A 25,406-nucleotide genomic window follows, 5' to 3' on the forward strand; every position below is an offset into this window, starting at 1 on the left:
AGCAAGTTATAGCAAATCAGCATTGAATGTGTCACTCAAACATGCAGTATTACGGAACAGCTTAAGGAAGAAACGAAGTGTAAACAAAACGGAATTGTATAAACCAAAAGTATGTTACTAACACATCCCTAGAATCCTATGAATTTAGTTACACATGGTAGAATAATCTAAAAACATAGTTTGAAGGGAAAACAATGTAAACATAAGAACTAAAGTGATACTCCCTCCGTCCGCCATTAGGAGTCTCATTCATGGGCGGCACGGGTTTTAAGAAATGTTAAGAAAAGTGGGTAGAAAAAAGTTAATGGAATAGAGGTCCCACTTGTATATATTAGTTTTAAATGAAATGAGAGTGGAATGAGTTAGTGGAAGGTGGGAATCTATTACCATTTATGGTAAAAGTGAACCGGGACTCTTATTCGCGGACGGACTAAAATGGAAAAACGGGACTCTTATTCGCGGACGGAGGGAGTAAAACCCAAAGGTAGAATCCTGTAGCCTTGATCTTCACTTGACTCCGTCTTCAACCTCTTGCACAGTGATGAACTCTCAAATATTTTCGCTCTAGAATTGTGAAGTAAATAGTGTGTTGTTCTGAATGAAGAGGTTTAAGGGGGTATATATAGGGAGTAAGTCGAATCCTATGGAGGAAAGGAAAAGATGGGCTAATCTTGGTAAAATATGGAGAAAATCTAATTAAATTCGTGCACCGCCTTCTCGCAGCGGACCGTTGCACCTTGGCCAGCGGTCACTGTGGATTGTCCGAAGCCTCTGTGGATTTGGGTAGCGGTCGCTGCAAATTAGTCCAGTGGCTGCGGGATCTTCTCGAGCGGTCGCTGCACGCGTCCCAGCGGTCGTTGGGCGTCTTCAGACATTTCAGCACAACTTTTCGGAGCGGACCGCTTCAAACGCAGCGGTCATTGTGGTCCAGCGGTCGCTGCGACACACGTAGCGGGCCGCTGGTCTTCTTTGAACGCGCCAGAATTCCATCTTCGACTTTTTCCTATCTTTTTGGCTCAAATATGCACAATTCTCACAAAACATGTCAAAATACCAAAATAGATCAAATATACGAAATATAGACATGAATCATGATTTAGACACTAAAAATAGACCGAATAAGGGTCCTAAAATAGTGTAAAATCTTAGCGTATAGTAGAGTATTTTTGTGAGTTAAGTGAAAAAAGATAAAGTAAAAAAAAAAAATAAATAAAGATAGTAATAATTCTATTTTACAAATATATCATTTAGAATGACTTCCAAAAGAGAAAATGTGCCACTTCGAGTGGAAAAAAAAAACATGTATAGCTTCGACAACATTACTAAGGTTATGTTTGGTTGCCAGGATTCTGTCTGGGAAAGTAATCTGATTCCTTAAATTTTAAATTCTCGTGTGATTTTTAATCAAACTGGGAACGTAATCAGAATCCGAGAACAAGGAAAGTTAGTACTCCCTCCGTCCTACTCAAGATGACCACATTCTTGAGTGGCACGAGAATTTAGGAAGTGTTGTTAGGTAGAATAAAATAGAAAGAAAAAAGGTAGTTGAATATTTTAATAAGGAGAAAGGAGATTATTTCCAATATTGGAAAGTGGTCATCTTGATTGAGACAAACAAAAAAGGAAAGGTGGCCATCTTGAATGGGACGGAGGGAGTACAACTTTCCAGAATTCTAAATCCTAACTATTCTTAGGTATTTTTTTTCCCAGTTTTAAGATTCTTACATATTTAATACAATATAGTATAGTTTTATTATTATTATTATTATTATTATTATTTATAATATTTAAAAAATAATTTAAAATTAGTACTTAATTTCAGTAAAATAAATAACTACGATTAAAATTATCATAATTATAACTATATTTTATAATATTTCAATAATTTTATAAAAGTAATTAATAATTTATTAAATAATTAAAATATAATTATATAATATAAATTATATAATAAATAATTATTATTATATTTTATAAATTAATAATTAATTAATAAAGTCGTATTGAAATTTTAAATTTTAAAATTTATTCAATAATAATAATAATATTTATTATTATAATAAATGAGTATAATATTCTATGTGACTATAATTACAATTATATTATTATATATTGTGATGAGCAATCCATATTTAAACTATACTATATCCATTATAATAACAAATATAATAATATAATTATTATTATTTGTAATTAATAATTAATTATAAATTTTATTTTTTTATTGTTTTTAATAAATAAAAAGATAATAAGTATATTTTAGTTTGTGTTTAAATTAAAATTAAAATTTAAAATCTTGATATTTTCCAAACACAAGAAAGTAAAGTTACTATGAATCATATTCTTGTGATTCATTTTCTGAGGAATCATTTTTCTTGCCAACTTTACTTTTCCGTCGACCAAACACGGCCTAAAAGTTTGTAATATTCTGTACTCATAAATTTAAAATATTCAAAATGATATGATTTGTAACAACTACAAAAATTACAGCTTATTTTTAAAATGTCTAAATTGTTATGCTCAAAGGTTAATTATTAAATATTTATATTTGTGATTTGAAAGTTGATATATCTACTCTTCAAAATTTAGGGCTGCGTTAGTTCCGTCTCCCGCCCCACGCCGCCGCCCATTCACCAGTCGCCGGTCATGGCCAAGTGTAACAAAAGTAAGCAAAAATCACATTCAAATTCCTGTGTATAATCAAAAGCGTTATCTTCATTTTTAATTGATTGGATGAATCCGGCGAACAGAGAGCAAGAGCAATCGGGTACCGCTGAGGAAGAAGCACAAGATTATACGCAAGTTGAAGGAGCACCAGAAGAAGAAAGCCAAAGAGGCTAAGAAATTGGAAATCAACAAAAAGCCCAAACTCGACAAGGATCCCGCCAACGAATTGCCTCTCAACGAGGAGGAGCTCAAGGCCCTCAGTGACCGCCGCCAGCGCGCACGTGAGGAGCTCGCCGCAAATCAAAAGGAGAGGGTATGTCATATTCTTCTTCAATTCTGCGTTTTTTACAATTTTTGTTGTGTTTATTTTAGATTTCTCTGATTGGTTGGTTTGGAGCTATCTTGTGTTGTTTAATTTGTATGTATTGTTGAATTTCGTGACTGCGTAGGTTCAGAAAAGAAAATTGGGGGTTTTTGATGATGAAGAAATTGGAGGAGATGAGAATCCTAGTGGTGTTACTAGGAAAGTAGGTATGTTGAACAACTTTTTGGTTTTACTATAGTTTGAAATTTAGGGGATTCTTCTCTGTAAACGTTATGTTCATTTATGGAACTTCTCCCCTTTTGAACAGATAATTCCGAGAAGGCATTTTACAAGGAGTTAGTGAAAGTTATTGAGGCTTCTGATGTCATATTGGAGGTTCTTGATGCTCGGGATCCCCTTGGTACTCGCTCTGTTGACATGGAAAAGATGGTGTTGAGCGCCGGGCCTGATAAGCATTTAGTTCTCCTCCTAAATAAAATAGGTATGCTTCGTTCGTGAGTTCCAGTTTGTAATATGATAGCTACTATCATAATCCTTTTTTGGATTGAATTTTGTAAATTATGTCACTCGCGCGGATTTAGTATCCATTCTGACCCCTTTTCAGTTGATTAACTGGATTTTGTGTTGCCTTTTTGGACTTGCATGGAGATTTTGTTTCCTTTTTAAAGGGAGTTTGTAGAAATAGTTTTGGATATGCAACTTCAACGGATGTGCGTCTATATGTTTCAGATCTTGTTCCACGGGAGTCTGCAGAGAAGTGGCTCAAGTATCTTAGGGAGGAGTTACCTGCAGTTGCTTTTAAATGCAGCACCCAAGAACAGAAGTCAAATCTTGGTTGGAAATCAGCTCCAAAGGCTGGAAAGACGAAGAATCTTCTGCAAACAAGTGACTGTCTAGGGGCTGAAACTCTTATTAAATTGCTGAAAAACTACTCAAGAAGTCATGATGTATGTATTCTTTACTTATGTGATTATCAGCCTATTGTTTTGTACTGTGATATCATGTTAACCACTTTTTTTCGGTTATAACTTGTTTGGATGCAGATAAAGAAATCAATTACTGTGGGGATCATAGGACTCCCTAATGTTGGTAAAAGTAGTATAATCAATAGCTTGAAAAGATCACATGTGGTCAATGTTGGAGCTACTCCGGGGTTGACAAGATCTATGCAAGAGGTTCATCTGGACAAAAATGTTAAGTTATTGGACTGCCCTGGTGTTGTGATGCTTAAATCAGCAGCAAATGATGCAACAGTTGCTCTTCGAAATTGCAAAAGAATTGAAAAATTGGATGATCCAGTAGGTCCTGGTAGGTCCACTTTGCTGTCTCTTGCATAGTTACTTATTGTACGACATCGTTGTTTGTTAATGATAAGCTTTTAAATTAATACGCAGTTAAGGAAATCCTCAAGCTTTGTCCGGAGCAAGTATTGGTAACTCTTTACAAAGTGCCAAGTTTTGATTCTGTTGATGACTTCCTTCAGAAGGTTGCTATGGCAAGGGGAAAGTTCAAAAAGGGTGGTGTTGTAGATATTGATGTTACTGCCAGAATCGTTTTGCACGACTGGAATGAAGGTAAAAGCCCCTTAAATTTAAAATTTGATTTGAAGACTTGTATTTCCATGGCTGCATATTCGGAGAAAGATGTAGAAGCTAAGCAACGGGAAGGGCGTGTGATTTAGAACACTGAAATTCATGCATATTTGAAGTCTAAGCTCTTTGTTATGCTCAAAAGAGAGCTTGACATCTTAAGTAAAAATGTTGAAGAGAAAGGAGTAATGCTAAATTTGGTTCTCATCTCTGATTCCTGAGATATAGTGCGATAAAAAATTAAAAACATGATTTCGTCGGTGTGATGCTGCGAATCATATATGCAGAACATTTATTAATAATTTAGACGAAATTATATTCTTTCAACAGAACCATGCTGCCAATTATTTTTTATCTTAATTTTCTTTGCCTCTGCAGGTAAAATCCCATATTATACGATGCCTCCCAAAAGGAATGCAGATGAGCCTTCCGAGGCAAGGATTGTCAGTGAACTAGGGAAGGAGTTTATCATAGATGAAGTTTATGGCAGCGAATCAACGATTATAGGCAGTTTAAAATCCGTGAATGAGTTCATTCCTGTTGAAGGTGCTCCAACATGCCATCTGAATTTCGATATGGTTATGCCTGAGGTTGGTTTTCTCTCAAGTTCGTTGTGATTTTTCATTTCTGCAAATAACATTCGATTCACTCACCATAATCAATGACGATACACAGGACAATCAAGGCAATGATGGTGGTGATCAGCCCATGGAATCTGGTGATCAGCCCATGGAATCTGGAGAAGACTCTACTAATGTATCTGTAGAGGAGAAATCAAAATCTGCAACTACGAGGCAGAATGAAAAGCTCTATGCTGAGGAAGGGATGCTAAATACAAGGATGAGAAAAGCAGATAAGAAAAGGCGGAAAAAGGAAAACCAGACGAGTACAATGGAACACGATGAGTACGAGTTCAAGGTCGGCTACGTGAAGGAATCCTCCGCCATGGAAACTGGCGACGAAGACAAAAGTCACTTAACGAAGAAAAACAGATTCGAGCTACCTTGTGGGCTAGACTTGGATGATGAATAGCTAAAAAAAGGAACAAATTTTGAAGCACAATTTTGAAGACATTTGTAAGAGTTTTCTTGTTTTAATGTATTGTAGAAACATATGTGAATTTTTTATACATGCTTTAGTTGCCAACGTCACCAACCCAAGAAAAATGGATCGGAATAATATTATATAATGGCTGAAATTTTGATCTCATAATGATAAACTAGCTCCAAAATTGACAAATAGTCCTAATTAGCAAGTATTCATCCGTTCTTCACTTGATTATTGCTGTAAAATGTTCCATGGTTAATTGAAGCTCCTTTTCGTTGGAAACGTGACATGTGTTATCTGTATCAACAAACCATTCATTTTGATTGTTATTGTGATTTCATACGCCAATGTGACCACCTCGCAGTCCCAATTGTTGTTGACAACACATTCAAATTTTACAATATGTACATAATTTTATTGAGCAGTAGCGTACTGTTATATTGAAAAACACGTGCATCTCGATGATTACTATCAATTGGTCTTGTTTGTCTAATGACACACGATAAACAAAACTGTTGAAAAACTAGATCTAAAAGAGTTAACTAATCGTATTCCAAAAATTTACTTCGTTCCAACATTGGTGTTCACATTTCCTCCAACTAATATAATCATAGCTTAGAAAGAGGGCAATAATTTGTTTTGCGATTATTGGAAGTATGGAAAAATTTATCATTCGTGTACATGTGTGTCCTAAACTAATACTCCCTCCGTCCCGCTTTAGGAGTCCTGGTTGATCAATTTTGGGCGTCCCGCTTTAGGAGTCCCGGTTGAGATAAATTAATTAAAAATGCCTACAAAGTGTTAAAAGTGAGTCTCAACATCCACTAAAACTAATAAAAAAGTGTTAAAAGTGGGTCCCAACATCCACTATAACATTTATTTATTGGACACTCAATTAAAAGTGGATCCCAACATCCACTACAATATCTATTTACTACACACTCAAACACTCTTTTATTAAAACATGTGTCCAACTCAACCGGGACTCCTAAAGCGGGACGGAGGGAGTACAACCGAAGAACATAAACAAAAAATAAGTGAAATGGAAATTTCAACAAAACAAATCGAACTAACTATATGTCAAGCTCTCTTTTCGCAAGAGAAATTTCTCCCTGCCTAGTGCTCTAAGATTGATTTATTGTCTCCATAGATAAATAGATTTACCAACATCTTCTTCAACTTCTCTTATAACCAAGCTCATTTGTATGCGTTCATTCTTACCTGCTGAAGTTTAAGTGCGCCAGACCTCCATCTTTGTTTATCACAGTAGTTGTATCTACAATTTATCATAAGCCAAGCTTGTTGGAAGATGAAGACAAAACCAAAGATTATGAATTGGTGAGCTTTCCTTTTTTAGATGCTAGAGTTTCTATGTAATCAATTTAGATTTGTTAGAATAGGAAGAGATGTGTTTCTTTTACTACTCCCTCCGTCCCATGTAACTGAGGCGTTTTTTTTCGACACAAGATTTAAGAAAGTTGTGAGAATAAAGTAAGAAAAAGAGAATAAAGTAAAAGAAAGAATAAAGTAAGTATCATTAGATGTTTTGTGTTTAGTCAAAAAAGAGAATGACTCAAGTAACTTGTGACAATAAAAAATGAAATACGATTCAAGTAACTTGGGATGAATGGAGTATATAATAATAAGGTTATAAGTAATATTTTGAATTAAGCAGTTCATCACGTAGTCTTTTTAATATTTACATATCCACATTTCAATTCTATTTTACAGCAAAAGTGATGTTAATAAAATCCTAGTAAAAACTTCTCAGGTATAAAAATGATGTTAATTTCGCTTAATTGTGAGTTTTTAAGATAATAAAAAACTCTATAACTTTGAGTTTTCGATTAATTCATATTGATATAAGCAAGTTTTTTAGTTTAAATAATTAAGTTTACAATATATTCAAATAAACAAACTTTAATTTAAAATTTTTTAGTTTTTAATGTTTTTCAGTTTCAAGCTTGTCATAATTTAGTCAATCAAACACAATATAAATTTTTTTACTACTACTAATTTAACCAAGCAAATAATAATAAAAAATTCCATACTATTTAATCTTACAAGACCTATATTAAGTTGTGTTATATACTCCCTCCGTCCCACTTAAAATGCAACATTTGAGAATCGGCACGGGATTTTATGCAGTGTTATTTTGTGAGTTAATGAAGAGAGAGTAAAGTAGGAGAGATGAAAAAGTAGAGATAGAGTTGTTTACATTTAAGGAAACGTTTCATTTTTAATGGGACAACCAAAAAAGGAAAACGTTGCATTTTTAATGGGACAGAGGGAGTATTTCACTACTGCTGACAAATGTGAACTAGAGAAAAGAAACAAATTATTTTTGTCCAACTTTGTAACTAACAACTAAATTTCACATTGTACGACGAATTGTAATCAATAATCCGTTGTAGTCTAGTTGGTTAGGATACTCGGCTCTCACCCGAGAGACCCGGGTTCAAGTCCCGGCAACGGAAATTTTTGTTTTTATGTTTATTAAAACAGTCCCTTTTATAAACCTCTTCTTTTTTAATACATTACTTCAGGCAATATATTTTCTGATATCGTAAATGATTCTACATATCATGCATATGCAATTTCCATCTTAACATTGACAAAATAGGTTAATGTTACATTTCATACTAACTCGATATGTTATTATTCTGTCATACTTATTTGATACCTAATTCAATTTTTTATATTTTTATTTATGATTTTCATAATATAAATAGCTACACAAAAAATTAATCTGTAATTTTATATTTAATATACACAAGAGTATACACTTTTGGTTGAGCACTATAATTTTATATTTAATATACATAAGAACATACATTTTTGGTTGAACATGAGTTTCAATGCACAATCGGTAGAGTAAGAAATAAAAAGAAAAAAGTAAATAAAGTATGTAAGTGGAGAATGAGTTCCATCTTAGTAAAGAGAGTAACAGATAAATAAATTTAAAATTTTAAAATATGTTTTAAATTTTGGTAAACTATTATTGTGTTTTATTTTAGTTATATAAATTTTAAAGGAATATATTTCAAACATTCTATAAATATAACTAACTTTTATCGTTATATATTAGTACTATGTTAGGCAAGACCGAAACCCGAACGATTATGATTAGGGTTGTAAGTTTCAAATAAGAAAAAATCAAAAGTCAATTAGCTCGGATTAACCCAAACAGAGTTGATCCAAAACCCGTTGTATCGGCCCGATTGATATATGCGCCGTTTCACACCCTCTTTAAATCTTCATCATCCTCTATTTTCATTGCCTCGCATACACCTCCTCTGTTTTCAAAGAAACAAGAATTTGAAATAAGAAAAAAGGGTTATTTTGTTGTTCCGATGAAATCGCAAGCATTGCACAACTTGGATTCCGATGATGATGAGGAGGAGGAGGAGGAGAGTGGGGAGGCGAAGAAGCCGTGGATGCTGCGGTCGCAAAGGCAAACAGGCAGTGATGGAAACTCGAGTTCGAAAAAGAAGCTCTGGATTTCGCTGACGAGGGAAGAAATCGAGGAGGATCTCTACGCTTTCACCGCGGCCAAGCCTTCCCGCCGCCCCAAAAAGTGGCCTAACAATCTCAAGAAACAACTCGATGTATGTCTAATGTATGTATATGTATGTCTCTGATTTTGATAGTCGTATTTGATATGTTGAATGTGTTTAAAACAGCGTGTATTTCCTGGATTGTCTTTGGTTGGAGTTTCACCCGACTCTTATGTCTTGGTATGCCCTGCTTTTCCTTTTCCTTTTTGTGCATGTTTCTTGAACGTTTTCTGTTATGATCGTCGACTGCAATATTAGTTTGATATTGTCAGCTTTGTAAGCCAACATCTTCTGCATGCACATGTCTTGGAAATATCTCCAATAGGAATTAGGGCATTGTGGTTGCACTAGTTGCGTCTCGACGAAAGATGGATTGGTTATTAATGATGCATCCTTGAAATGAGGTTTTAACTCTGTCAAATGGATATTGGCACAAGGAACTAGGGCTGCATTGCGTCTTCATTCGTGTTATTGTGGATTTCGGCTGACTGTTTGAAAAAATCTGATGTGCAGAGGAAGATCCGGTGTTGATTTTTGATACGGCGGTGAGGTATAGTATTGGTGCAAACAAGGATGACAGTGATGGTGAATTTATACAGTACATTCTTAATTTCTAATCTTCATGACTTATTTTGGGCCTTATCCAGAGTTAAGGGTTTAAGAGTTGCTTCACTTTTATTGGTGACTCTTATGATGTCTAAGATTGAAGCTTTTTTGTTAGACCATATTGGCACTCGGCATTATTCTTGAACGTTCTCATCTTAACGTGTTCATAATATAAGTTTGAAATACCCGTGATTATGCTTTCTCACGCCAGTATCTGTTGCTCTACTTATTAGTCCTTGTTCAGTGATGATTTTTACACTTTGTTTCTTTCAGAGAGAATGAATTATTTAGTCCCTTTATGTCTGCAAGTTTTCTTGTCATGTTGAGACTCTTTAACATATCTTTGTCAAAGAGAATGGCTTAGTGGTTGGTGGCTCCATGTTGTGAGAAGCAATGGGAAATAGAGTTTTACCTACAAACTAGAGATACTAAGAGAAGAATGAATTAGGATTTATCATACTAATATAACAACTTACATTACTCAGAAAAGAATAGACTGGGAGTTAGCAAAACCTTCTCAAGTTTACAGATTTGGATAGAGGGGATTGCTAGAGCTTGTAAATGGTAATGCTAGAAGACTTGTATGCAGTTTTCATATTGAAATTGGGGAAAGCAAGTTGTGATTGTTGGTGCTTCAGTTTGCCATTTCTTGCCAAGTTGTGATTATTTTAAACATTTTTTGCACCAACAAAGACCTCTCAACTACTTGAATTTTCATGAATTGTAAGTTGTGACTGTGGGTAGTAAAAATGAAAAAAATTAAACAAAGGTTAGGAGAAATATTAAGATTTATTCAAATCTAATTGTATTTATATTTTAATGTATTCACAAATTTGTGTTACTTATCAATTCTAGGAATAAGAATTTCACTATTAAGAAATTGAAGTATTTCAACATGATTTGCTAATATGCAGTGGTGAAAACAATTTATCTTGAGACAAAACCATCACTGATAAAAAAGAATAATGAAGAATTTGGAAAACACTCGAATTAAGATTAATGGTTGAATTAGAAACTCAGAATTTCTGATACAATCTGGCACCTTTCTCTTGCATTACAAAATATATGATACATAAAAACACCTCCAACTGTCTCCAGATCAAGTCTTGGTTGCTGGTCTAACAAGCCCGAGGCCCGATCCGCTACCTAAATGTTTAAAGTCTTTGGCTTCGAGATGATCTCCATGGCCTGCAAAACCAGTCCCACCCTTGGCAAGATTCACAAGATGCCTCTCTTTGCAAGGCTTGTCGCAGGCTAGACAAACCTTATCGACAGCAACGAACTTGTCAGCGCACTTCTTGCAGAAGACGTGCCCGCAAGAACTCAAGGCCACGAGCGCGAGTGTATTTGTCAGCGTGACCTTGCAACTAGGGCAGATATAAGTTTTGTCAAGAGAAGTTGATCTCTTCTCTTCGTTAGCGTCTTCTGTGAAAACCACGGGGAAGAGCGTCTTCAGCCTGAGCTTTTCGTTCCCTTCAGGGCACTTCGTGTCTGTTGACGGAGCGTGCACTTTGATAGGAGCTTCGGGTGTTGCAGAAGGTAGCCAAAAAGCCTTCATTGTACGGAGTGCTTCCTCTTCGTATGAGGTCGTCTTCACACTGTTGGCTCCATGGAAACTGTTTTTGTCTCGACTGTAGCTCTTATCGTTGTACTGTGGTATCGCCCCGTGGTTCTGCTGATCAAACGCATCGAGCTCTCGAGCTTTTTGCAGCATAAGCTTGTCTTCTTCATCTTCTTTTTCCTGTTTCTGTTGAGCAGCATGGGCTGCTGACTTTCTGCACTTGAAAACAGAATTCTTAAACATCACAATTTCCCCAAATAGGCTTTGAATTCCAATACCCTAACTTCACTAAGAATTCAACATAATGCTCAGAAAACAAACACACAATCACACTAATTCAATATAAATCTAATAACATGAACACAAATTAACAAACTACTGTAGGCAACACAAATCAACAACATGTACACAAATTAACAACCTAACTTCGCTAGCTCAGAAAACAAACAAAATCACACTAATTCAATGTGAATCCAATAGCAAAGATCACCTGTGGATATCTTTCTTCTGGGCTAAAAGGCATTCCAAAATGCACTCTTTGCAGAAAATGTGGCCTTTGGTGCAGGAGAGAGGGTCAATAAAGGGCTTCAAGCAGAGTGAACAAGCGTCGAAGGGCTTGATGGAGTCTCTTCCCAATCTCTCATTCTGCGTGCCGTAACCAAGCTTCCGCTTCTCATCGTACGTGAAGAATGCTAAATCGTTGTTGTTCTTTGAGTGTCTCTGAGGCATATCGACCGATTCAAGAAATTACGAGATTTGATGAATGGTTTTAACCTTCAATTTGGGTGAAAATTGATGTCTCAAGAAACCCTAGAGGCTAGAAGAATGAGCCTAAAATTGTTGGTACAATGAAGAGAGCGAGCTACAACCAATCTACGAGTTAACATTTAAAAGTTTTAGGATTAGGACTCCTTCCCACAAAAGACGTCAGACTTGTGGAATTGCACGAGATTTTATTAAGTTTTGTTTTGTGTATTAAATGGAGAAAAAAAATTTACGACTTGTGGAATTGCACGAGATTTTATTAAGTTTTGTTTTGTGTATTAAATGGAGAAAAAAAATATAAATTTTTATATTAATATGAGAGAACTTTTTCTAATAATAGAAATGTGACATTTTTTGTGAGACAAGCTAAAAAGAAAAGTGTGACATCTTTTGTGGAACGGATGAAGTACTATTTACTCACTTCTTCCCCTAAACATAGACAAAGTTGTACAGGTTTTAAAGAGAAATTCGTAAATTGAGAGAGATAAGAAAATTAAGAGAAAGAGAAAAAAAAAAAAGTAATGAAAGTACTCTTTGTGGATTTTGGGATAGTGGTGTCCCATCTTTGGAGCCAATCCAATCCCTGTAATGAGAGCCCATCTTAGAGCCTATCTTAGACTTCATTTCATTTTTAGATCATCACTATTTTATTTTATTTTTTATATCAATGTCTAAATAATTTAATTAAGTTAAAATACATGAATAAATTAATTTTTCGATGTATTACAACATTGGAAAAAAAAAATAAAACGAGAAGCAAATTTTTTTAAAAAATACAATAAATATGAGAGAAAAAAATGCGAGTAGAAAAGGATGTGGTGTGTGAAATGAATGAGATTGTGAGATATTTATAGGAGAAGAAATTTAATAAATAAATTATCGGCCTCCTCTCCCAACAATTGGAGCCGATGGCAGCGCCTATGAAGAGCCGATCGCCCATCGGCTGAGGCGCTAGAGTGGCACTGGGCGGGAGGCAATTGGAGGTGTTCATCAGCTCCCACTCCATAATGGGAGCCGGTGGGAACTGATGTGGTGACCGATCGCTCGGCCCTTGTGATCGGTTACCACTGCTAGTACTCTTAGACTTTCTCCAATTTCATTGGACGATCCAAAATAAAAAAGCTAATATATTATTTGGAAATAGAAGGAATATGTCTCATGTTATTGGTATTTTAAATTTTGGTTTAAACTATTGACACTATTTTTATTTTAAGAAGAATTAAAATATTTAATAAATATATTAAGATTAATTACTAAATGTCTTTTTATTACATGATCTATCCATACCCTTAAAACATGAATTTGATTATATTAAAAAATTAATTACTAAAAATTTATGATTGGAATGTGTAAATAACATGGGACCTACGAATTATTTTTCAATAAAAAACAGCATTTGATAATTTTTTGGAATGTGTAAATAACATGGGTTCGACGAATAATTGTTCAATAAAAAACTGCATTTGATAATTTTTTAGACGTTGGATATAGCGAAATAGTTAGATCCGAATTCTAAGAGTGGTCCACAATAGTGGCATGGCATCAAAGTCATGGCTTAGCCACAGAAACTTGTCAAGTCATACCCATCAAAGTCATGGCTTAGCCATAAAATTTTATCCAGCCATACTATAGTCACAAATTACCTTTTTTTTAATTGATGGTATATTTTAATTGGATTAAAACAAAATTAATTGGACAAAAATAAACAGAATAGAATGAAATGAAAAAAAATGAATTGATAATAGATATTTTATAGATAAAAATTTAAAATAAATAAATAAATAAATATTTTTTTTTGAAAAATACCGTCTCGGCAGTTGCGCTGCTGCAATAGACCGACGCAACACCACCGTCTCTCCCGCCACCCACCACACGGCTCCGCCGGATACTTGATGGTCCTCCTCCCACCATAGCACCCCTTCGGCTTGCAATAGACAGCTGCGGCTGCGCCGTGTTGCACGGACGGCCACTGCGGTTGGTCTATTTGCGTTTACTCTTAATCTAGATATTTGAAAAAAAATATTTTATTCGCTTAGATATCTTACAAGCATATCACTCTTTTGAATATATGCAAGTGAATTTTAATACTACTTGGGTTGAAATAATATAGTGACCTGGTATGTTGGATATAATTCAATGACTCATTTTACTCGCATTATGTTATAAACTTAATATTACATTTTAAAATCAATATATATTGGAATTCACGTTCCATTAAATTTTTTCAATCCACTTTTCTTCACTCTTTGTTCCTTATTAATAAATGCATTTCTTTTCGGCACGGAGTTTAAGAATAGTACTCTCTCCGTCCACAAAAAATAGGGCACATTTACCATTTTAAGCCGTCAACAAAAAATAGGGCACATTTGCCATTTTTGGCCGTCCACAAAAAATAGAGCACATTCATTTATAGAAAGTTTTCAACAAATAATAACCCTACACATCATTCCACTAACACTACTTTTCACTTACTTTTTTTCCTTCTCTCTTATTTTTTTCCCTTCTCTCTTACTTGACCAATTCTATATTAAAACTCGTGTCATACACCAATTGCTCTATTTTTTGTGAATGGATGGAGTATGTTAAATGGATGGTGAAAAAAATAAGAAAGAATAAAGTAATAGAGATAAGAGAGAATTAACTTTTTGCCAAAAGTAAAAATGACTCAGTTAACTTGGAACTTTCCTAAATAGAAAAATGACTCTATTAATATGAATCGGAGGGAGTATTTCTTAAAATCCGTACTATATTTGGACGCCAAGCTCTTGTTGAACTATATTTGGACTATTTAGATCTGGAAGCTTGTCCGTTAGAATGGAATTGAGATGTTGGTAATTTTTTTATGGTTTGATGTTTTTGTCGCATTTGTTATGCTTCCAACTTGAGGGGCTGTTAACACAAAAAAAATAAAAAAGCACTTATTGTTTAGAATTTATTAGTTAGTACAGATTTTCACAATGTAGTCATTAGAGAAAATTCCGAATTATATCTCCTCTTTTGTTCAACGATTTCTCTTCTTTTTCTTTTTTAATGGCTGTTTTCTCAATCTTCTTCAATAATTTTCTATGCATTTAATTCTCCAAATTTCATAGAATCTATCAAACTACTTTGCACTACAGTAAAATGGGACTTTAAAATCACGAACATTGCAAAATATTTTGTCCCACTGTAAGAGTTATATTTTTCTTTTATCATAAATGATAAGTAGGCTCACATTCCACAACTTATTCTAATCATATTTTATTATAAAACTAATAGCATAAAAGTGAAATTCAAATTTGACTAACTTATTCAATCCATTTTTCTTTACATTTCTTAAAATTCGTGGTCAAACCAAATATGACTTCTATTGTGAGACGAAAAAAGTAAGAAATTTTTTGGTGAACATAGAAAAAAATAGGAAAGAACAAATATATGTAATCGTTTCTTTTGCAATATATCTGTCATGTCATCCTACATGAACTCCACTAGTTTATATGTACATTTATATAAAAATTTCTTTTGGTAAGGAAGATAACTCATTATGTTTGGAATTCAACGATCAAATATAAAAATTTCTTTTGGTCATAGAATTCCACATATAGATGAATTATCTTCTCTATCAAACATGTTTTTATTATATAATCAAGGCCTATATTTCTCATCATCATCTTTCCTCCATCGCGGTGTGAGTGACCTGATTGGCTGATGGTGTTTGTGTCGGCCAACGGCTCCACTGATCGGTGAAGACGGGCTGCTCCGGCAACGGAAGATCAGCGATCTCAGTGCTCAGCATCAACAGAAGAGTCGATATAATAGGCCTATTCGTGGGCAATTCTTGAACACACAAGAGACCAATGTGTAAGCATCTCACTATCTCTCCCTTCAAATTTGGACTATATATTTCCATATCAACGAAATCCTCCACATTCCCTTCATTCCGAACCTTCCATGCCTTGACACAACACCAACAAACGAGTACGTAAACATTATTATATGATCATTTAAACCTAGGGTTACATATCCATGAAGCCCTAACGAGAGTTCTTCGTTGTAGAAGCTCGTGTTCCTCCTCCCGCTTATCATCTCAACACAATCACTCCAAAGCTAAAAACATCAGATTTCTACGAAAATTTGCCCCCCATCACGTATTCTGGAGACATATACCCACTACAAAATACTCTGTTTTAGTTGGAAATCACTATATATTCTCAATTTTATAGGTGTATATATATACACTAAGTCCCCACAACTTTGCCAGTGTTGGCTTAATCTTGGTTGCCTCCAAATATCCTCGCCATGCCAAAATCTGAAATCTTCGGGTTCTGATCCTCGTCTAGTAAGACATTGCTAGGCTTGAGATCACGATGAAATATTCGCAGCCTTGAGTCCCTGTGGAGATACAATAGGCCTCTCCTGATGCCTTCCATGATATTGAACTGTTTGTCGTGTGCTTTATCTGCAGATGAACACAAATGATGAAACCTTTTGTGCATAAAGATTCTTGAATGGTAGCAAAGAACTGAATCTTCAAAACAGAAATCAATCTAACCAAAGAGATACAAATCTAAGCTTCTATGCTGCATGTATTCATAGATCAACATCTTCTCTCCTCTCTCGACACAACATCCCAACAGCCTCACTAGATTCCGATGTTGGAGTTTGGATACCACCAACACTTCGTTCATGAACTCCTTGTACCCTTGCCCGGACGATGTTGAGAGCCTCTTCACTGCAATCATGTCTTCGTTGGCCATGCTTCCCTACCAACACACACCATTTTCAGAACCCCTTTCAAGTGTATACATAATCTAGCTAAGATGAAAGCAATAGTCACCTTATAAACTGGACCAAAACCTCCCATTCCTAACATATTCCTCGTGTCGAAATTGCTAGTTGCAGTTACTATCATCTCAAAACTGTACAACGGCAGCTCTTCAATTCTAAACTTATCCATATCACTTGGAAGCACAACCTCTCTCAAATTAGATGGGCTGTTTCTTCCCTTTACATTTGCAGAAGTTCTGTTTTCTCCTATTTAGCAAGAAACATAAGTTCATAAATATCTACTCGATTATAATAAATTCACTCATCTACTCTAAATCCAACCTTTTCGTTTGCAAGTCCACCAAGTGAAAGCTGGGCAAATTGATGCAACCACAAAGCTTGCAACAACTGAAACTATAATGACTACTCGTCCATTGCTCTTCTCCTTGTCTAAAACAAACAAACAAACATTGTTTTAACAACAACTACTACTATACATGATTAGCCTGAATAGACAAAAGAAACTGGTAAACGAGATCCTTACCAGTAACAGCATCGGTATAGGCAACACGATAATAGAAATCAGAGCCAGCATTGCCAGGAAACATCTGAAGATCGATCAAGTCTCCACTCCAAAACATACAACCAATGCCAGGATCATACGCATAGGCCAAGCATGAGCAATTCGTCAAGCACAAGCTCTCACACTCAGTTTCCAAACCTGACATCCACTGCATAAAATCCGGCACTTTGACAAATCCCACCTTCATAAATCCATCCCCTCTATCCTTATCAGTCACATTATTCTCTCTCTCACACTGCAACACACTCTTCCTCACACAACCACCACACCAAATCCCCTTGCCCCATTCCACTCCATTTCTCGGCTCATAACCTTTCAAACAAGCACAAATTGGCGTGCTATGATCGTAGCAGATCGCAGACGGGCCGCACCTGTTGTGCAAGTCACATTCCTGGCCCGGCCCGGTCCACTTCACTTCCCAATCACGCTTCCGATCATCCCAGGCCGCCTCCACCAGAACCCCATCCTCGATACAAAGCTCTGTCTGAAGTTTCTACTGAAATAGTAAGTCCCATCTTCCTCCCGTCAGAATCCTCCCGTTCCAGGGCCCGCTTCGCCACATTCCATATGAAAATCTGAGGAATGCCGACGGCGTATAGGCCCGAGGTGTCGAATTCAAGTCGACCCGTTTCCCCGTTTTGGGGTTGTGGGTAGGAAGGTATCCACGGGCGTTTTGTGGCTCTCCCATGAGATGATTCCGGTGGCGGAGTCTCTCAACACGAGCTGAGCCGTGACGTTAACGCGCGAGGGCGCGGCGTAGGAGGACCAGATGAGGAGGCCGGAGGCGGTGGTGAGGCGGCTGGGGAGATGGAGAGGGAATCGTTGAGTGGGGTGTGGCGGTTGGCGATCCAGGTGATGGAGGTAGTACCATATGCCGAGGTAGCGGCGGCGGGTGGTGGCGTTGGGGCGGCGGAGTGGAGGGTGTCGGAGTCTTTGAGGATTAGAGATGTGGTGATGGTGTCTGTGTCAAGGCAGGAGGCATGGTGGACTAGTGTAAGGATGGAATGAGTTGAAGGAACATCATCACTGTGTCTGTCAAACATAATTATGCACACCAGATTCTACTTTACATTTCTTATGTTACATTCTCTTTGGTTTCCGGAAAGAAATCTAATTCCTTAAATTTCACATTTTTACGTTTATTTTAATTTTAATTATACTAAAAAAGTAATCAAAACCTTCAAAACAAGAACCTTAGTACAATCCTAACTTTTAGCAGATATTCCTTTTCTCACTTTTAAGATTGCTACATATTTCAATATTTAACTAAGTATAACTTTATTATATTTATAATTTATAATGGTTATCATCATAAAAATAATAAATAATTTATTAAAGAATGATAATACTAATACTAATTATTTATAAATTAAATAACAAAGTTACAGTTTTATTCAATTATAATATCCATAAATAGTGTAGTTATAATAATAATTATATTTATTACTATTATATTATTTTTTTATTATAATATAGTAAATAATTATAATTATAATTTATTATTATATTTATATAATTCAAAATCCATATTTAAATTATCCATCATAATAATAAAAAAAATTTAAAAAAATAATATAACTATTATCATTATATTTTTAATTAATAAGCTATTAAAAAAAATTATATTATTATAATCATTATATCAATAAAAAATAATTGTTCAATTAAATAAAAAAATTAAAAATTTATATTTTTCAAATACGGGAAAGTAAAGATGTTAGGAATCGTATTTCTAGGATTCATTTTCTCTGGAATCATTTTCCTTACTAACTTTACTTTCTCGTTAAACGAACATGGCTTGAAGAAAACTTATTCCACATGCACAACTGCGAAACATTTATGACATTTTAGATTACTTTTTAAGCACATGGCAAATGGGATAAAAAAACCACGTAGAAAAGCAATGTTGATGTAGTTTTGCCTTTAAAAAAGCAACCTACATTAGTCAGATATGATATTTGATCTATAAAAATTTATGATATTTTTTATTAATTAAAAAATTTATAAAAGTACTCCTTCGGTCCTAACTAAGTTTGAGTCGTATTCTTCTTTGGGATTTCCCAACTAAGTTAATTCATTTCTTTTTTAACAAGAAAAAAAAACATCTAATTCATTCTTACTTTATTACACTATCGATCTTGTTTATCTTTCCTACTTTATCCATTTCTCCTCCTACGTCTAACCCAATTTCTTAATCTCTATGTCAAAGTTTCATCTCAACTTAGTTGGGACGGTGAAGTTTTTAATTTTAGTAGAGATTAGTATCCCAAGGACTACTTACGTTCCATACTTCCATGCCGTATTCTGGTTGAGCTGGAGGTAACATCACCACAGCCGCCAATGTCATGGAAGAGTCAGTGGTGGCCGAAATCGCGCTCGCATCAATTTGTTGAAGCCGTCAGTAACTGTAGGGTGGCTATGCCTTAAATGCTTAGCCTTACCTTTTTGACTTAGGCATAGCAACTTTGTCTTCTGAAGATTATGGCTCCTTATTTCTAGCTGAAATGCAAGTCATATATGTGGAGATTTGTGAGTGTGTACGTGATATTTGGGAGCACACATTGTGGACTTTCTCTCCATCCATTTTGCCTATAAAAGGAGCATGGGAGAATGCCTTTGGGGCAACCACTACTACTTCAGAACAAAGCTTCAAAGCTTCTGCCTTCTTTTCTCTTTTGTAGCTTAGGCTTTCTAATTCCATTATCCTAAAATATTGGTGTTAGCCTTTTTTGTAATCATCCCCACATTACTAGTGAAATTTCTCCTCCGGCCGTGGACGTAGGTCGCATTGACCGAACCACGTAAATTCTTGTGTCCATTGTCCAATTTATCTTTCTGTCTTTTGTCTTTGTTATCACTATTTTGGGTTATTAGATTGAACCGGAACTCCGATTCTTAACAAACTGGTATCAGAGCCGGTTTTCCGGTTCTGAAATAATCTTTAGCCATGACGATAACAAAGACGTCAATTGAAAAGTTTGACAGAAATGTTAACTTTTCAATGTGGCGACTCAAGATGGAGGCCATCCTCATTCAGGACGGTTGTGAGCTGGCACTCCAGGGAGTGGAGGAGAAGCCATCAGAGATGACGCTGCAGGAGTTTGCAGAGTTGGACAAGCGGGCCAGATCAGGAATCATATTAAATCTCGCATATGAGGTTTTGGCGGAAGTTGCTGCAGAGACGACAGCAAAAGGAATGTGGGATTCATTGAAAGCGATTTACATGAAGAAGACCATGGAAAATCGACTTTATCTGAAACAGAAGCTATATAGCTTGAGAATGACAGAAGGTACATCTATAATCTCTCATCTAGATAGATTTGACTCAGTCATTATTGATTTGGAGAATGTAGATGTTAAGGTTAGTGAAGAAGATCAGGCCATACTATTATTGTGTTCCCTTCCCCCATCTTTAAAACATTTTCGGGATACTATGATTTATGGGAAAGATACCATCTCATATAATAGTGTCAAATCTGCTTTAAAGTCAAAAGAGCAGATAGATAGGGACATCACAGGGGAATCTAGTAGTGGTCAGGCAGAGGGTTTATTTGTGCGGGGTAGATCAGAGAGTAAAGATTTTGAAAATAGATCTAAAGGAAAGTCAAAATCGAAGCATGCAAATAAAAAATGTAATTACTGCAAGAAGAAAGGGCACATCAAGGCTGACTGTTTTAAATTAAAAAATAAGGAGAAAAATAACAATAGCCAGAACAATAACACTGCCGAAGCTAGTGTAGCTGCAGATGAAAGTGATGGAACTGTCTTTATTGCCTCAGCAAATGTTGTGAGGTCTAGTGATGAGTGGATCTTAGATTCGGGCTGTTCTTACCACATTTGTCCTAACCGAGATTGTTTTTCTACTTATGAATCTTATGATGGTGGATATGTTTTGATGGGAAATAACGCCCCCTGTAAGGTTGTTGGTAAAGGTGCAGTTCAAATCAAGATGTTTGACGGTATTATCCGAACACTCACTAATGTTAGACATGTTCCGGACTTGAAGAGAAATCTTGTCTCTTTAGGTACTCTTGATGCACAAGGGTGCAGGTTCTCGGCTGAAGGTGGAGTTTTAAAGATAACCAAAGGTGCTCTTGTTGTGATGAAAGCTTGCAGGTCTGGAAACTTGTATGTTTTGCAGGGATCTACTGTTACAGGTGTAGTTGCAGTCTCTTCTACTCCAAAAGCTGATACCACAAGATTGTGGCACATGCGGCTTGGGCACATGGGCGAGAAAGGCTTAACCTTGTTAAGTAAGCGAGGCCTCCTTTGTGGTCAAAGTACAGGTAAGATGGAATTTTGTGAGCACTGTGTGTTTGGGAAACAAAAGAGAGTTAGCTTCCAAACACCAGCTGTTCATAAAACAAAAGGTACTTTGGATTACATTCATTCTGATTTGTGGGGTCCTTCTCGCATACCCTCTAAAGGTGGTGCCCGATATATGTTAACTTTCATTGATGATTATTCGAGGAAAGTTTGGGTCTATTTTCTTAAACAGAAAAGTGATGTTTTCCTAACATTTAAACAGTGGAAAATATTGATTGAAAAGCAAACAGGAAAACACATCAAGCGGTTACGGACTGATAATGGCTTGGAATTTTGTGGAAGCGAGTTCAACGATTTTTGCAAGAATGAAGGAATCGCTCGACACCGCACGGTCAGGATGACACCTCAACAAAATGGTGTGGCCGAGCGCATGAATCGGACTCTTCTAGAGAGAGCTAGATGTATGATCTCTAATGCCGGGTTGACTTTAGATTTTTGGGCAGAAGCCATCGCTACTGCATGCTACATTGTCAACCGCGCTCCTTGTGCTCCTCTTGATTTCAAGACTCCAGAGGAAATTTGGTCAGGTAATCCTGCTGATTACTCTAATTTGAGAATTTTTGGGTGTCCTGCTTATATGCATGTAAACGAGGGAAAGTTAGAGCCTAGAGCTAAGAAATGTATTTTCCTTGGTTATGCTTCAGGGGTGAAAGGATATAGATTATATTGTCCTGATCCCAATTCACCCAAATTTGTAATTAGTAGAGATGTAACATTTGACGAAACCTCCATGTTGTATTCTAGAAATGAGTCTTGTAATCCTTATAATTTAGAAAAGGGGGGTAGTGAACAAAGTAATGTGGAGTTAGAGATAGATACTTCAGATTCTTCTCAAAATTCTTCTACTAGAGGGACGGGTCGAGAAAATGAAATAGATCCAGCTCTTATTGAAGATGAACGTGAGGAACAAGAATATTCCATAGCTAGAGACCGACCAAGAAGAGAGATTCGACTACCACAAAGGTACGTTGATGTAGCTTCATACGCTTTAACAGTGGCACAAGAAACAGGTGGAGATGGTGAACCTTCCACTTATCTGGAAGCGATCCAAAGTGCACACTCAGACAAATGGGTGGTAGCTATGAATGAAGAAATGGAATCTCTGCACAAAAATGCTACATGGACTCTTGTGCAGCCGCCGAAGGGTAAGAAAATAGTTGGATGCAAATGGGTCTTCAAGAAGAAGGAAGTTGCTTCAGGTGTTGAGGATGCAAGGTATAAAGCACGATTGGTTGCAAAGGGCTTCAGTCAGGTACAAGGTGTAGATTTTAATGATGTTTTCTCACCTGTTGTTAAACATAGCTCTATTCGTGTACTACTTGCATTGGTGACCATGTATGATTTAGAGCTAGAACAGCTTGACGTCAAGACGGCGTTCTTACATGGTGAATTAGATGAGAAAATCTATATGAAGCAACCCGAAGGTTTTGAAGTTGAAGGAAAGGAAGATCAGGTATGTTTGCTAAAGAAATCCTTATATGGATTAAAGCAATCTCCAAGACAATGGTATAAAAGGTTCGATTCTTTTATGTTGGGTCATGGTTTCTCCAGGAGCAAGTATGATAGTTGTGTTTACTTTCGGAAGTTGAATGATGGCTCATTCACTTATTTATTGTTATATGTTGATGACATGCTCATTGCAGCTAAGAATCTTGCAGAAATTCATCAATTGAAGGCCTTGTTAAGTGGTGAATTTGAGATGAAAGATTTGGGAGCAGCTAAAAAGATTCTTGGTATGGAGATTAGACGTGACAGAGGAGTTGGTAAGTTATTCCTGACCCAGGAGAATTACCTTAAGAAAGTTTTGGAGAGATTTGGCATGCACGATGCCAAATCAGTAAGTACTCCTCTTGCTAGCCATTTCAGGCTATCTGCTGCTCAGTCACCAACATCGAAAGAAGAAGAGAATTATATGGCACGAGTTCCCTACTCTAGGGCTGTTGGCAGTATTATATATGCAATGGTTTGTACTCGTCCTGATATTTCACAAGCTGTTAGTGTTGTAAGCAGGTATATGGCTAACCCAGGAAAAGAACATTGGCAAGCGGTGAAGTGGATTCTCAGATACTTGAAGGGTACTCTTAACACTTGTTTAGAGTTTGGTAGAAATGATAATACATTGGTTGGTTTTGTAGATTCAGACTACGCCGGTGATCTCGATAAACGCAGGTCTCTTACAGGTTATGTATTTTGTATTGGAGGTTGTGCAATTAGCTGGAAAGCTACTTTACAACATGTGGTGGCATTGTCTACCACCGAAGCAGAATATATGGCGGTTACTGAGGCAATCAAAGAAACATTATGGTTGAGAGGTTTATTCGGTGAATTAACTCTACAACAAGGCGTTACTACCATTTTTTGTGATAGTCAAAGTGCAATTCATTTGACTAAAGATCAGATGTATCATGAGAGGACTAAGCATATTGACGTTAAGTATCACTTTATTCGTGATGTCATTGCAGATAAGAAAGTCCTTGTTCAAAAGATCAACACCAAGGACAATCCTGCTGATATGTTTACGAAGGCCCTTCCGGTGTACAAGTTCAAGCAATGCTTGGACTTGATCGGTCTTTCAGAAGTGATGAATTAGCCCGTTGGGGCTTTGCCGGAAGTGATAAAAATTCACTAGTATTTTGCATTTAAGTCAAGGTGGAGATTTGTAGGGTGGCTATGCCTTAAATGCTTAGCCTTACCTTTTTGACTTAGGCATAGCAACTTTGTCTTCTGAAGATTATGGCTCCTTATTTCTAGCTGAAATGCAAGTCATATATGTGGAGATTTGTGAGTGTGTACGTGATATTTGGGAGCACACATTGTGGACTTTCTCTCCATCCATTTTGCCTATAAAAGGAGCATGGGAGAATGCCTTTGGGGCAACCACTACTACTTCAGAACAAAGCTTCAAAGCTTCTGCCTTCTTTTCTCTTTTGTAGCTTAGGCTTTCTAATTCCATTATCCTAAAATATTGGTGTTAGCCTTTTTTGTAATCATCCCCACATTACTAGTGAAATTTCTCCTCCGGCCGTGGACGTAGGTCGCATTGACCGAACCACGTAAATTCTTGTGTCCATTGTCCAATTTATCTTTCTGTCTTTTGTCTTTGTTATCACTATTTTGGGTTATTAGATTGAACCGGAACTCCGATTCTTAACAGTAACAATTACTGTCGCGAATTCCTGATGGAATCGGCAGCCCAATCGACTCATGTTTTTCCTTCCAATTTTATAGGTGCATGAATAGACTGGTAATAGTTCAATTTAATCAATTTTTTTTCAGAGAACCAATAATAGTTCTCCATCTACCTTTTGATGATCAAACGAAAATAAATGTCTTATCAATTGAGTTCCGATTGATTCTCAATTTAATGTTCGCTGTGTCACTGTGCCATTTCAGATGCCCTGATTATTATTAACGAATGTGAATAAAGGAGAAGCAACTGGTTAAATGAAAGAATGTATTTCAGGCGACAGAAGTAAATTTGAGTTTTTGTTACTCCCTCCGTCCCCTTGTAATTTGTCACCATTTTTGTTACTTTTTCATTTTTATCAAACGAGTGCAGAAAGGTAAATGAGACTCTTAGTATAGCACGGAGAGTATATAAGTTAGAGGCTATATTTATATCTATACTACTCTC

General features: G+C 36.1%; 3 protein-coding genes, 1 non-coding gene and 1 pseudogene across 5 annotated transcripts; 3 read left to right on the top strand and 2 right to left on the bottom strand.

Moving 5' to 3' along the window:
• The first annotated feature begins 2,540 nt into the window (after nt 1–2,540).
• On the top strand, nt 2,541–5,727 carry LOC125217007 (guanine nucleotide-binding protein-like NSN1). Its single transcript, XM_048118825.2, has 9 exons — nt 2,541–2,665; nt 2,751–2,980; nt 3,117–3,198; nt 3,300–3,473; nt 3,722–3,939; nt 4,036–4,300; nt 4,387–4,566; nt 4,960–5,171; nt 5,257–5,727. The coding sequence occupies exons 1-9, from the start codon at nt 2,647–2,649 to the stop codon at nt 5,611–5,613; spliced, it is 1,737 nt and encodes a 578-aa protein (XP_047974782.2). The 5' UTR covers nt 2,541–2,646; the 3' UTR covers nt 5,614–5,727.
• Nucleotides 5,728–8,032: 2,305 nt separating this feature from the next.
• Nucleotides 8,033–8,105, top strand: TRNAE-CUC (transfer RNA glutamic acid (anticodon CUC)). Its single transcript has one exon. It is a non-coding gene; the product is annotated as a tRNA-Glu (tRNA).
• Nucleotides 8,106–8,917: 812 nt separating this feature from the next.
• LOC125210743 (uncharacterized) lies at nt 8,918–10,044 on the top strand. Its single transcript, XM_048110324.2, has 3 exons — nt 8,918–9,236; nt 9,312–9,365; nt 9,699–10,044. Exons 1-3 carry the CDS (start codon nt 8,982–8,984, stop codon nt 9,714–9,716), a joined length of 327 nt encoding a protein of 108 aa, XP_047966281.2. The 5' UTR covers nt 8,918–8,981; the 3' UTR covers nt 9,717–10,044.
• Nucleotides 10,045–10,764: 720 nt separating this feature from the next.
• Nucleotides 10,765–12,200, bottom strand: LOC125211757 (E3 ubiquitin-protein ligase CSU1-like). The gene is made up of 2 exons (XM_048111677.2): nt 11,843–12,200; nt 10,765–11,566 (listed from the first exon to the last, which is right to left on the bottom strand). Exons 1-2 carry the CDS (start codon nt 12,079–12,081, stop codon nt 10,891–10,893), a joined length of 915 nt encoding a protein of 304 aa, XP_047967634.1. The 5' UTR covers nt 12,082–12,200; the 3' UTR covers nt 10,765–10,890.
• Nucleotides 12,201–15,604: 3,404 nt separating this feature from the next.
• LOC125209001 (G-type lectin S-receptor-like serine/threonine-protein kinase At1g11330) lies at nt 15,605–18,489 on the bottom strand (annotated as a pseudogene). The gene is made up of 7 exons (XR_016136227.1): nt 17,408–18,489; nt 17,206–17,313; nt 16,934–17,130; nt 16,649–16,859; nt 16,336–16,555; nt 16,117–16,266; nt 15,605–16,051 (listed from the first exon to the last, which is right to left on the bottom strand). The product of XR_016136227.1 is annotated as a G-type lectin S-receptor-like serine/threonine-protein kinase At1g11330 (transcript).
• Between the last annotated feature and the right edge of the window lie 6,917 nt (nt 18,490–25,406).

Source organism: Salvia hispanica, chromosome 3, assembly GCF_029641045.1.
Source record: "Salvia hispanica isolate PSC_SH4W2 chromosome 3, Shi_PSC_v1, whole genome shotgun sequence".
In the NCBI taxonomy this organism is placed as follows: domain Eukaryota; kingdom Viridiplantae; phylum Streptophyta; class Magnoliopsida; order Lamiales; family Lamiaceae; genus Salvia; species Salvia hispanica.

What these genes read in the sequence shown, in the direction of transcription:
- LOC125217007 (XM_048118825.2), top strand. An exon ending in CCGCAAATCAAAAGGAGAGG is followed by an intron (nt 2,981 to 3,116) that starts GTATGTCATATT and finishes GTGACTGCGTAG; the next exon opens with GTTCAGAAAAGAAAATTGGG. An exon ending in ACTACTCAAGAAGTCATGAT is followed by an intron (nt 3,940 to 4,035) that starts GTATGTATTCTT and finishes GTTTGGATGCAG; the next exon opens with ATAAAGAAATCAATTACTGT.
- LOC125210743 (XM_048110324.2), top strand. Translation starts at nt 8,982, where the DNA reads ATGAAATCGCAAGCATTGCACAACTTGGATTCCGATGATGATGAGGAG. An exon ending in ATCTCAAGAAACAACTCGAT is followed by an intron (nt 9,237 to 9,311) that starts GTATGTCTAATG and finishes TGTTTAAAACAG; the next exon opens with CGTGTATTTCCTGGATTGTC.
- LOC125211757 (XM_048111677.2), bottom strand. Translation starts at nt 12,081, where the DNA reads ATGCCTCAGAGACACTCAAAGAACAACAACGATTTAGCATTCTTCACG. An exon ending in CAGAAGAAAGATATCCACAG is followed by an intron (nt 11,567 to 11,842) that starts GTGATCTTTGCT and finishes TTTCAAGTGCAG; the next exon opens with AAAGTCAGCAGCCCATGCTG.